This window comes from Fragaria vesca, linkage group LG2 (genome assembly GCF_000184155.1).
Source record: "Fragaria vesca subsp. vesca linkage group LG2, FraVesHawaii_1.0, whole genome shotgun sequence".
In the NCBI taxonomy this organism is placed as follows: Eukaryota; Viridiplantae; Streptophyta; class Magnoliopsida; order Rosales; family Rosaceae; genus Fragaria; species Fragaria vesca.
In genome coordinates this window covers 21,769,771-21,781,393 of record NC_020492.1, presented here as the reverse complement: position 1 = coordinate 21,781,393, position 11,623 = coordinate 21,769,771, and the positions used below count along the sequence as shown (strand labels likewise).

The following is an 11,623-nucleotide window of genomic DNA, read 5'->3' as shown; positions in this document are numbered from 1 at the left end:
CTTTTCGATTATATTTTTGAATCTCTACCGTTCAGTTTGTTGGTCCTTATATATAGATCAATTCTGCAAATTTTCAGCCAATTTGGTGATCGTTAAGATGTCGAACAAGATTAAATCAATGAACGAACCAAATCTGCCAGACCTGAACCGTTCATGCTTATAATTAAAAATCGTAGTTTTGAATGCCTTAACGATCACCAAATTGGCTGAAAATTTGCAGAAGTGATCTACTCATATAGAACTACATATTGAACGGTGGAGATGTGAAAATATAATCGAAAAGTTGGTGTAATCCCCCATCCCTCATATATGTCAAAAAAAAAATCCCTCATTAGAAAGGCCATGTATGAAAGTTTATATTCAATTAGGTTTGTTCTGATACAGTCCTAACTTATTGATTCATGTCCCATACATTAGGAATAGTACGTCATGAATTCGGAAGAGAGCAAAGCCCTTCGCTGGGTAAGTAGCTAGGTGGCACAAGATGCTTATACAACAAGAACAAAGAAAAAATAAGATGCATGCTCGATGTTTGATGATATATAAAAGTATCTATATCTCAATGATCTTTCATTCCAATAGCATAAATTGAAATCGATGAATCGATTTGATGGCTAATTAACTACACATACATAATAACCAAAATTGAACAAAATATAATTTTTGATGCGTAAGATTCAGAATCTAATTATTACTGCTACCATAACCAAAATTGACAGTTGTAAGCAGATCGAGTACCTACACGTTGAAAATTCCTAATGAAATCATGAATTTTCATGATGATCGATTGCTTTTGTAATGCTGTGGAGTATAAATGGATTCTCCTTCCACTAATGCTGACTTGAATAGTTGAATTAGCTTTGGAAGTTAGAAGTTCGAACAAGATTACAAAAACCAAATGCTGGCCTTATCTAAGCATCAACTAAATAGTATCAATATTAACGATATGAACAACTAACACGTCACTTTGCATCACCAGCACAGGCCACACACCCACATTTCAAATTCAATCCAATTGTGTGTGTATACGTGTATGGATTTGGACCATCCACTCACAAGCTTAATTAAAATTAAAATTAAGAATGGTGTTGCTTGTATGGGGAAACCCTAATTTTGTCCGCCACATTCTAGCAATTAGGTCATTCTCTGATTGAAAAGCTGTGGGAATCAATAAGGGCATGAAGAGACACAAGCAATTACTAGGGTCTTGAATTCTCTAAACAACTGCTGTAGTACTCCCCTCCAATGCCAAACCAGACATGACTTTGAATGATGAAAGCACTTAATTTGGACAAGTGGGTTACTAACTAGTAGTTTTGAAGTCGATAGATGTTTTCATTGTTCCAAACTGAAACTGTATGCGAGGCTAGCACTCCCCTCGATTCGTTTGATACTGTACGTAGCTCGTGAAGAACATATACTAACTTTGTTTAGTTGTTTAAAACAATTATAGCTAATTAATAAGTGAATCTTTATTGATTAAGCTCTAAAATTAGAACGATACAGAGAATATTAGCATAACCAATGCGCAAAGATGACAGGTCCAGATAGGAGATTGTGAAACTCCCCTCATAATCTTTCTTAAACTCTAACTATTAAATCAAACTACATCTGCAAGATGCTAGGGTGGACGTACTTCTGTTCTCCATGTGTGGAGCAAAATTGAGAAATTTTTGGCATTAACTAGAAGCTGGGTGGCAAACACATTGGGCCAGAGCCCATGTCAAAAATAACCAAAATACAAAGAAACAAGTTGAGGCTTCCACTTTCCCAAATCAGTATGGACTAAGAACTTGAGTGGGGATATTAAAAATGAAGTAGCTGAAATCATGAAATATGGTGGATTCTTCATGGAAAACATCATTATTTGCTTCTGAACGCAAATTCTCCAACAAATTAAAGCTTCAGTTTGTCTGAGCTCCCCACTTTCGACGGCCATATATCCATCACCCATAATATCAATCGTTCCGAATTTCCTTTGTCATTTTCTCTTATTTAGTTTTAATTTTTAAGTCTCATCTGTTATTTCCAATTGTGAGCACGCACCAGCTAGCTTCTAGTTTTCTCGGTATACACTGAAAGAGTCAAAACTGATGCATTTCAGATGAACAAATGAGTTGCACAGTTTCAGTGGCGGGGGAGCTTTCAGAACCAGAACATGGATGGATTGATAAGTATGTGGCATTGGTAATCTTAACACATGACGTTCTGAGAAAGAAGTGCGCAACAGCAACTTTGGATTTGATTTCGAAAGCGAAACATTTGATTTGATTCAGACATAGTTTTGCTGCAAAGTTAATCAAAGTATGAAATGGGTTATGATAATTTTACCGGGAATGATCACTTGCAGATCAATGAACTGAACTAAAAATGGTTAAAATGTATGTAGAGGAACTGAGGAAGAAGATGTGATATTTCACCTACAGTTGCTCCTGCTAACATATCACCTAATACATAAACAGGTTGGTTTTCTTGGAGTAAACTCTAAATAGATAGTTTACAGAAGAAAAACCCTAAACAGATAGTTTACAGAAGAAAAACCCTAAACAGATAGATTATATAATTTTGTGTACATATAAAACAAGCAGCCAAGAATGCAGGAACAGCCCTAGCTGCAAAATGGAATCGGAAAACCCTAGCTACTAGCATAATGCTATTGGTCGCGGCACACAAACTGGATCTCTTTGGAACAAGAATATAAAGCATCTAATTAGAATATGATCATCCATCTGATCCATGCCGCAGATTAATAACGTTTGATTTCATCATGAATATTAAGGATTCATATTAAGGATTAATTTCATCATAAATATTAGTCTATAGGCAGTTTCACCAAACCATTGCAGCCATATGGCGACATTTAATTCATTGGCTGCAATTCACTATATTTGTACTCACGTCCAGCAACACAGGTTGTCATTGGCTGTACCCTTAATCGAAACAGTACAAATATGACAAAGATCGATTCGGAATAATTAGATTCCTTCATTTTAAATGGTCCATAATAACTTGATCTAAGAAGATTAATTAATCATGGACTATACATTAATTAATAGAATCGATAATTCCTAGTTACCGCATCATAAAATGTGTTATATCCTAGGCATTCTGTGTACTACGTATGACTCTTCTTATTTCTGTGATGTATATATTCACAGAAATATATTTTAAACATAAGCTAGCTAGTTATGTCTCGTAGTGAAGGGGAATTCTACCAATTAAGATGCCAACATGTAAAAGCATTGTAGATTAATTATCATATTTCTCTCCTACTCATCACGATCTTCCTATAAATACAAACTCATACCTCCTCACTCTTCAACTCAAGCTAATATCACTACAAGCTCGCTAGTTAAGCTAGACTCTGAGCTTGACCCAATATGGCTTCCTTAGGATTTTCTGTAGGCAGTGGAAACTCGTGTTTGCTGCCGAGAGCAGCAGTTTCCGATCACTCCATTCCGAACAGTGGCAGAGATGGATTTAATCCCTTAAAGAAGGGCGGTACCAGCAGGAAGCGCTTGACGTCCACAAACGTCGCAAGTCCTCCATTGCCGGCTATTGCAGCTCCTCATCTGCCGCCGAGTAAGGAAAGTGATGATCGAAGAAGCCACGTAGCTTGGACCAGTGTGCGGCAGGAGAGATGGGAAGGAGAGCTGCACGTACAAGGACAAATACCACTGTGGCTGGTATGTGATTCCTTCATTTCTTAATTCCTCCATTTCATTAATAGACAACTTCTGTCTCCTTTAGATAATAAGCTTGCATGTCAGATTATGCAGATCATAGTACACCGATAAAGAGAGGTTGTACTGATACCGTAACTCGTAAATAATCTCTGTTGTGAAATCAGTTGTGAGGAATTAGAACTTTCAAGATTCAACTCAATACCAATTCAAATAGTGTTAAGTAGAGACGTTAAATAAGGAGAAATTTTTTTCGAATTCTATTCTCAACTCTGAGCTCATTCACCTCTGAGTTACTTAAACCCTAGCTAGAATCGTGAAGCAAGATAAGGCCACCATCTTTTCCGACTCATTTGTGCTGTAAATTGCCGGAATTAGGCATAGAGATACCGGAAGTAGCAAGAAGAAATAATCCCTAGCAAAATTCGAACTTATTGCTTATTGAGGCCTACCACCAAGTGTGTGTCTCCTTAATGGTGTATTACTATTAATTAAGTATATAGTATGTAATTAATGGATTAATTACTGATTATCCTAGTCGCGCCACAAATAGCAGGGCTGGCCAAAGTATATTCCTCCTAATTATCGATCTTTAAAATGTTCAACCAGAAATATAATTCAAGTTTTGCCTTATTCTTTGTCCTTACTCTTAATTAGTAGCTCCCAAGTCCTATTATTTTTATACTTTAGGTTGGATTACGTATAACGGTCTCATTCCAAATCTGTACAAGTATTTGTTTTTGTATTTGTAAACGAATGATTCTAATTAATTGGTTTGATTCTCTTGATTAATTCCGGATCCATTACAATTAGGGCATACTTACTCATTTACTTATTATACATGCAGAAAGGAACGTACCTAAGAAATGGTCCGGGACTTTGGCACATTGAGGACTACAACTTCCGTCACCTCTTCGACGGCTACGCGATGCTAGCCAAGCTCCACTTTGAGAACGGCCGTCTGATCGCCGGCCACCGCCAAATCGAATCCGATGCTTATAAAGCCGCAATGAAGAGCAAAAAGCTATGCTACCGTGAGTTCTCAGAAGTTCCTAAACCGGATAATTTCCTATCCTACATTGGTGAGCTGGCCAACCTATTCTCCGGTGCATCCCTTACCGATAATGCCAACACCGGCGTAGTACAACTCGGTGATGGCCGGGTGGTGTGCCTCACTGAGACCCAAAAAGGGTCCATAGTGATTGACCCGGACACTTTGGACACAATAGGAAAATTCGAGTACACTGACTCGTTGGGAGGTTTGATCCATTCAGCACATCCTATTGTGACAGAGACCGAGTTCCTGACTTTGTTGCCTGATCTGATCAACCCGGGTTACTTGGTGGTGAGAATGGAGCCTGGTACGAATGAAAGGAAGGTGATCGGACGGGTTGACTGCAGACAAGGTCCGGCGCCGGGATGGGTTCATAGCTTTCCGATGACCGAGCACTACATAATTGTGCCCGAAATGCCGTTGAGGTATTGTGCAGGAAATTTGCTCAGGGCTGAACCAACACCATTGTACAAGTTTGAGTGGCATCCTGAGTCCAAGGCCTATATGCATGCTATGTGTAAAGCCAGTGGTAAAATTGTAAGTCGATCTCCTACTTACTGATCTCTCTTCCAAACTCGAATAATATGTCATTGAATTAATAATTTCCAATTATTTTTCTTTTTTTGGTTATTTACGTTTTTGATGTAATTGTTTTGAAGGTTGCGAGTGTGGAAGTGCCATTGTTTGTTACTTTCCATTTCATTAATGCATATGAAGAGAAAGATGAGGATGGGAGGGTGACGGCACTCATTGCAGATTGTTGCGAGCACAACGCTGATACCACCATCCTTGATAAGCTTAGGATACAGAATCTGCGTTCATATACTGGCGAAGAAGATGTGCTACCAGATGCTAGGTAAGACGATATGTAATTTTTTCTCGTTAACTATGTTATTATGCGATGTTATGTTGTTAGAATGTCAATGATTCATATGAATGATTTATATGTATGCAGGGTTGGAAGGTTTAGAATCCCATTCGATGGGAGTGCATATGGAGAACTAGATGCAGCATTAGACCCAAATGAACATGGAAAAGGGATGGACATGTGCAGCATAAACCCTGCGTTTTTGGGTAAGAAGTATAGATATGCCTATGCTTGTGGAGCTGAGCGCCCTTGCAACTTCCCTAACACCCTCACAAAGGTAATTAGTACTGCACTAGCTACTTCTATTTCGCAGAAGCTATCCCTGGTTGGTACTCAGCTTATTCTTACAGAAGTTAACATTTTGACCTAACAATGTCAGATTGATTTGGTGGAGAAGAAAGCTAAGAATTGGTATGAAGAGGGCGCAGTGCCATCCGAACCATTCTTTGTCGCTCGACCAGGTGCAACTGAAGAAGATGATGGTGTGGTGATCTCGATGATCAGTGAGAAAAACGGAGGTGGGTACGCATTGGTATTAGATGGAACAACGTTTGAAGAGATTGCTAGAGCCAAGTTCCCTTATGGCCTTCCATATGGGCTGCATGGATGCTGGGTTCCAAAGAAATGAAGTGAATCAAGTACTTAGGGTATTACCTGTTACGTACGTACGTAGAAATTGTAGCATTTGTTATGATGTATTAAGAAAATTACATAGATAAGCTTATAGGCAGCGTGAAGAAATATGTTCATATCTATTATTTGTAGTGTGTGCAAGTCTTTCATCTATTTATAAATAGACTTTCCTTTTATCATTTACTGCATTTTCTCGTGTTCATCTCTCACTGTGCTACTTCTTGTTAGTGTTCAGGGGCAACTTCGAGAAAATATCCATACAAATGAGGCTCCTGATGACCAGAAGCATCAAGATTAAAACTTTATATTTATTTCTATTGAAGAGTTCTTTTTCTTTATTATTGTTCTAAAAAAAACAATCATATTTCAATGTTACTGTATTTCACAAGAAATAAGAAAAGTGAAAAAAAGTAACCTTTCCTTGAGGTGACAATCAGAGGCCTCATCATGGGCCGGGCTAGAGGCGGCCCTATCCTAAATTTTAAGGTTTAGGGTAGAGTCGGGTAGGATTTTGACTTGGTCAACAAATTTTAGGACCGGGTAGGGTCGGGGCTCAAATATGTAAACCCTTACCCGCCCTTAAAACCCATTTTGCTAGGGCTAATATTTGAATAGAGCTGAATGAGCCTAATATAACGCTATTTTGTTTAACGAAATAAATTCATGAGTTTTTTTTTTCTCAAATATAACCTCAAGGGATATATATGATACAATACCCTATTTTTACTCATATTTAACATACATATACATTATATTTAACTTAAGACATCTATAATTATTAATCTAAGTAGTTATATGAATTAAATTCATTTTACCCTCCTGAGGTTTCGAGTTGAGCTCATTTCAGCCCCCGATCTCCCAGTTTTAAAAATTTACCCTCTGAAGTTTCTAATTTTCATCAGTTTAGCTTATTTGTTAAGATTTTGTCCAATTTGAAGGTTAAATGCTAACATGAAATCTTATAAATTGGGTAATAAAGTGTGATTTTTGTCGTTTACCGACTGTTCTAGCCCTAAAAATGAGCTATAAAGTCAAAATTAACATTCAATTTGACGGATTCTTAGCAAATAAGCGTATTTGATGAAATTTATAAACTTCAGGGGGTAAATTTTCAAAATTGAGAGGTTGGGAGCTGAAATGAGGTCAACTCGAAACCTCATGAGGGTAAAATGAATTTAATCTTAGTTATATTCATATATTTCATTAACCATTTCTCTAAATCACCAAAAATCAATCGTTATTTAACAAAGCAAAATACAAATTAAAAAGAAATAAAACTTACAAGATTAGTTGTATTATATAAAAAATAATAAACATATTAAAAACAATAGAAAATAAGTAATTATTAGGGCTTAACTGGCGGACTTTTAGGGCCGGGACAAGGCCAGGTTTCATTTGCTTGACCCTGGCCCCACCCTAATTGAAAAGGGCTAGGGCCGGCCCACCCTAACGAAGGGCTGGGTAGGGCTTCAGCCCTATAGGGTAGGGCGGGCTAGGGCCGAAGGGCCAAATGATGAGGCCTTAGCCTATCTGCTCTCCTATTTCAAAATAGGTCATATACTTCCAAGTTACAAAGGTGAAACTGAAGACAAACCGGCCAGATACATGTATACTGTAAGACACTGACTCCAAGAGCTTCAATTGGACTTCTGAGATGAATAAAGATGGAGGTTTCATTCATTTCTGGTCTGTATAAACGGCATCAACATCATCAAGTTCAAGTAAATTGGTCATAAGTTCCTTATTCAAATCCACAGCCTCGTCATCTACCTGAATCAGGCCACCACAAGAAATTCAACTCTTAGAATAATAAAAACTAATGATTAAAAGATAATGCTAAACTCCTGCTACAGATTAAAGGCTTAAAAAAATCATGTGAAGACAGACCTCAATAGGGCTTATTGGAAGTAGCTCAGAACCATTATCTGTCTCAAATTTGATTCCTTCATCACGTAACTTTGAAAGTATTGCTGAGTAGTTTTCTGAGTCACTCACAATCTTGTAATATCTATCACAAGCCAAAGAAAATAAAAATCAGAACTCTGTTCACCAGGATAAAAAGGTCAAGCTACAACTGAATCTACTGCCTTCAAGTTGAATAAGTTCCAACTAAAAGCAAATCTCCAGAATGAAACTATGATCAACACTGGAAATTGTGTTTAGCAGAAAATGTAAGCTCACGAGAAAAATCAAATGGGTCAAGACCCTCCCCCTCTATAGATATCATGTGGGGTATGATCACAACAGGAGTGTTTTACTATTTTAAACACAGTTGTCTGAGTTCTACATAAACTCCCATTTATAGTGTATGTTAATTTAGCAGAATATACATAGATTAACAACTAGAAAATTGTAGCCACTACTGAAAACATTACCGTTCTGATTGATCTTCTTCGGTATCATCTTCATATGCTGGCGGTTCAATAACATCCTCAGCACCAGCATCTAAAGCAATGGAGAGGAGCTGATCTTTGTCAGCATCTGAAACTTTTATGTTTACCACCCGAGCACGCCTGAATTTGAACAGAACAGATCCTGGATCTGCCATCTTCCCGCCACAGTTCTTTACAACCTCTCTAACAGCTGCCACAGATCGGGTTATTTTATCTGTCAATACCTCAACCACCATGCTAGCTCCGCCATAACCATATACCTAGTACAGAGCAGCTTATTAGTGTATTTGCATAGTAGCTGAGAAAAGCATCAACCTAACAAAGATGAAGTATGAAAGCAGTACACATAGCAGATGATACTGTTACCAAGTTACCAACCTCGTAAACTTTCTCAATGTAAGCTTCTTGTCCCTTCTCAGATGCTCTCTTAATGTTGCGATCGATGATTTCCTTGGGTACATCAAGCTCCTTGGCCTTCTCCAATATACTAGCCAAGGCTGTGTTGGTCACAGGATTCGGACCGCCCTTCCTCAAACTGCATTACCATATCAAGGCAACAAAGATCACTTCAATGCCGCACCAACGAAAGCATACTCAAACATTAACTGCAATCAAGGAAACAGCCCTGAGTAAGAGAGACGGAGAAGCGACTGACTTACGCAGACACCAGTTCCTTCCCAATCTTGGAATACAGCTTCATCTTCTTCGCGTCTTGCGCCCCCTGCATTACCAATTTGGCAATGTTCAAAACTCACACAGGCATTTCATCGAACATGTGGTGTGCATAAACAGTAAACAACAAATGCAAACCTTTCGGCCAGCGATTTTGCTGGAGCGTCGGCCCATGGAGAGAGGAGAGACGGTCCGGATGGTTCTTCTTTCTCCGGGGATGCTTCCTACAGGCGTCGAAGTCCATAAAGAAGGCAATGGTGAAATGGAAGATGAAGATGACAAGCTTCTACTCAGCAAACCAGTCCCTGAATCGGAAATTAAGCTTTAACTTCATTTTTCACAGAAAATGTTTCAGAATTTAAATGGAGGAAGATGAGTACGTACTGGCCGAAGAGTTGGGGCATTTGGAAGAGACACCGGAAGTGAATCTTTGGAGGGTTGAACCTAAAGCTCTGATTGTACAAGATGATCCCATTTTGGTTATGATTTTGATGACTTCGAATGCAAGCTAGGAGAGGCTGCCGCTGCTTTCGTCGTGGAGTCCACTGGAGATGGCCATGGATGAACCTGCGCGCACCTTCGTCAAATTCAAGTCTTATTGGGCCCTGGACCCAACAATAGATGGGCCTAAGGCCACGGGTTCTGCCATGCGTCACCCTATTATCATTTGATACAAATTGAATCTTTTACATCTTCAATCTTCAGTTTCATTTTCTTGTATCTACAATCTTTCAATTTACACATATAACTCAGTACATTTCAACGCAGGGTTTCCATCCATTATACCTTTTCCACAACAGAGGCATTGAGTTTACTGCGGCAAAGACCAATAAATCTCTTGGTCTTGAACACTACTCCTACTCCTATATAGCAAGGTGCAATTTTCTGAGATTTTAGTCGTGCTAATAAACGACCTCGGACATAAAAAGAGAATAGGGGTGGTGTGGTGCGGGTTATGGCTCAAACTTGATCCAATCCACTTTATATGGTTTGACAATTCATTAAACCAGATATTCGGGTGACTCACTTTCCGGTTTGGTTTCGGTGTGGTTTCCGATTTGGCCCAATAACTAGGCCCAAAAATAAAATAAGATATTAGAACACGTCGTATGTGTATGTGGCTGAAATAGCAAGCTATTAGAAACACTAAAACACAACAAGCTAGTTAGAGATACGAGAATAACAAGCTATTAGAAAAACATCAAGTCATCACCAAATAATATTACAACATGAATAATTATAAAACAGAGGGAGCTATCGTGCTAGAGAGAAAGAAAAAAAAGGAGATGACGATAAGTGAGTGAGATATGCCTCTCTCTTAGGGTTAAGGGATCATAGTTGGGCCGCTTGGGGTTATTGGCTTACGACTTCTTACTCTCTTAGGTTTTAAATCAGATTGGAGTTTTCCCAATCCTAGCTAATCCAGTCTGTTTTCATGCGGGTTGGAGTTTTTCCAATCCTAATCCGATCCACTACAACCGATGCGGTACAACATTTTTGGTGTGAAGTGCCCACTCGTAAAAGAGAATGTGTTCCTCGTCGATCTACATAATGCCCCTGCCTATCTTGTATGTTCATGACCGGACTTCGACCCGATTAGGGTTAGGGTTAGGGTAAGAGTTATGTTTTCTTACAGGAGCCCTTTCTTATTTTTTAGAATTAATTACTGGTCACTCCATTAACTTTCATGCGCTCGACAGTTTACTCCATTAACTTTCAATTTCAATCGATTACTCCATTAACTATCCAATGTCACACAATTAGGTCAATCCGTTAAGTCGCCGTCCAAATCAGTGGTTAAGTTGCTGACTGGACATATTCAACTGGAAATTCCACTCTCTCTCTCTCTCTCTCTCTCTCTCTCTCTCTCTCTCTCTCTCTCTCTGGCCAGCCATGGCTTCCCAAACAGTAAGTAAGCTGTGGTTTTTGGCTTCACTTTCCACTCACTCAAATCCAACAAAAGTTTATGAACCAAAGCCTGTTATAAAGATAGGATTACAAGCTTTAAGTACATAGCTTAAGTTTTGAAAACAAAGCCGTGGATAGGAAGTTATGCTCTCTCAAAGTTGAAGCAAAAATCTGAAAACCCAGAAAATTTCAGCTTTTGGCTGAATCTGCTACTGTTTTTGACAAGCAATTTGACAAACCAAATGTTAACCAAACCCTTTGAAATTTTACACACATAAATATGGATATATGAGCTTTACAAAGGAACTTTCGGGTTTTAAAACAAAGGCCTGAGCTGAAAGATATCAAGACGCAAAGTAGGCAAGAAAATCAGCTTTTCTGCAGAATTTGGCTGAATCTGCTACTGTTTTTG

General features: G+C 38.6%; 2 protein-coding genes across 2 annotated transcripts; one reads left to right on the top strand and one right to left on the bottom strand.

The window, feature by feature from the left end:
• Nucleotides 1-3,380: 3,380 nt before the first annotated feature.
• Nucleotides 3,381-6,541, top strand: LOC101301466 (carotenoid cleavage dioxygenase 8, chloroplastic-like). Its single transcript, XM_004292799.1, has 6 exons — nt 3,381-3,686; nt 4,531-5,274; nt 5,397-5,593; nt 5,693-5,882; nt 5,985-6,252; nt 6,474-6,541. The coding sequence occupies exons 1-5, from the start codon at nt 3,381-3,383 to the stop codon at nt 6,231-6,233; spliced, it is 1,686 nt and encodes a 561-aa protein (XP_004292847.1). The 3' UTR covers nt 6,234-6,252; nt 6,474-6,541.
• A 1,374-nt stretch (nt 6,542-7,915) lies between these two features.
• On the bottom strand, nt 7,916-9,784 carry LOC101302323 (probable transcriptional regulatory protein At2g25830-like). Its single transcript, XM_004291133.1, has 7 exons — nt 9,688-9,784; nt 9,442-9,608; nt 9,291-9,352; nt 9,010-9,166; nt 8,614-8,891; nt 8,126-8,246; nt 7,916-8,008 (listed from the first exon to the last, which is right to left on the bottom strand). Exons 1-7 carry the CDS (start codon nt 9,776-9,778, stop codon nt 7,916-7,918), a joined length of 969 nt encoding a protein of 322 aa, XP_004291181.1. The 5' UTR covers nt 9,779-9,784.
• Nucleotides 9,785-11,623: the final 1,839 nt, after the last annotated feature.

What these genes read in the sequence shown, in the direction of transcription:
- LOC101301466 (XM_004292799.1), top strand. Translation starts at nt 3,381, where the DNA reads ATGGCTTCCTTAGGATTTTCTGTAGGCAGTGGAAACTCGTGTTTGCTG. An exon ending in GACAAATACCACTGTGGCTG is followed by an intron (nt 3,687 to 4,530) that starts GTATGTGATTCC and finishes TTATACATGCAG; the next exon opens with AAAGGAACGTACCTAAGAAA. An exon ending in GTAAAGCCAGTGGTAAAATT is followed by an intron (nt 5,275 to 5,396) that starts GTAAGTCGATCT and finishes ATTGTTTTGAAG; the next exon opens with GTTGCGAGTGTGGAAGTGCC.
- LOC101302323 (XM_004291133.1), bottom strand. Translation starts at nt 9,778, where the DNA reads ATGGGATCATCTTGTACAATCAGAGCTTTAGGTTCAACCCTCCAAAGA. An exon ending in GCAAAATCGCTGGCCGAAAG is followed by an intron (nt 9,353 to 9,441) that starts GTTTGCATTTGT and finishes TTGGTAATGCAG; the next exon opens with GGGGCGCAAGACGCGAAGAA. An exon ending in ACATTGAGAAAGTTTACGAG is followed by an intron (nt 8,892 to 9,009) that starts GTTGGTAACTTG and finishes GCTCTGTACTAG; the next exon opens with GTATATGGTTATGGCGGAGC.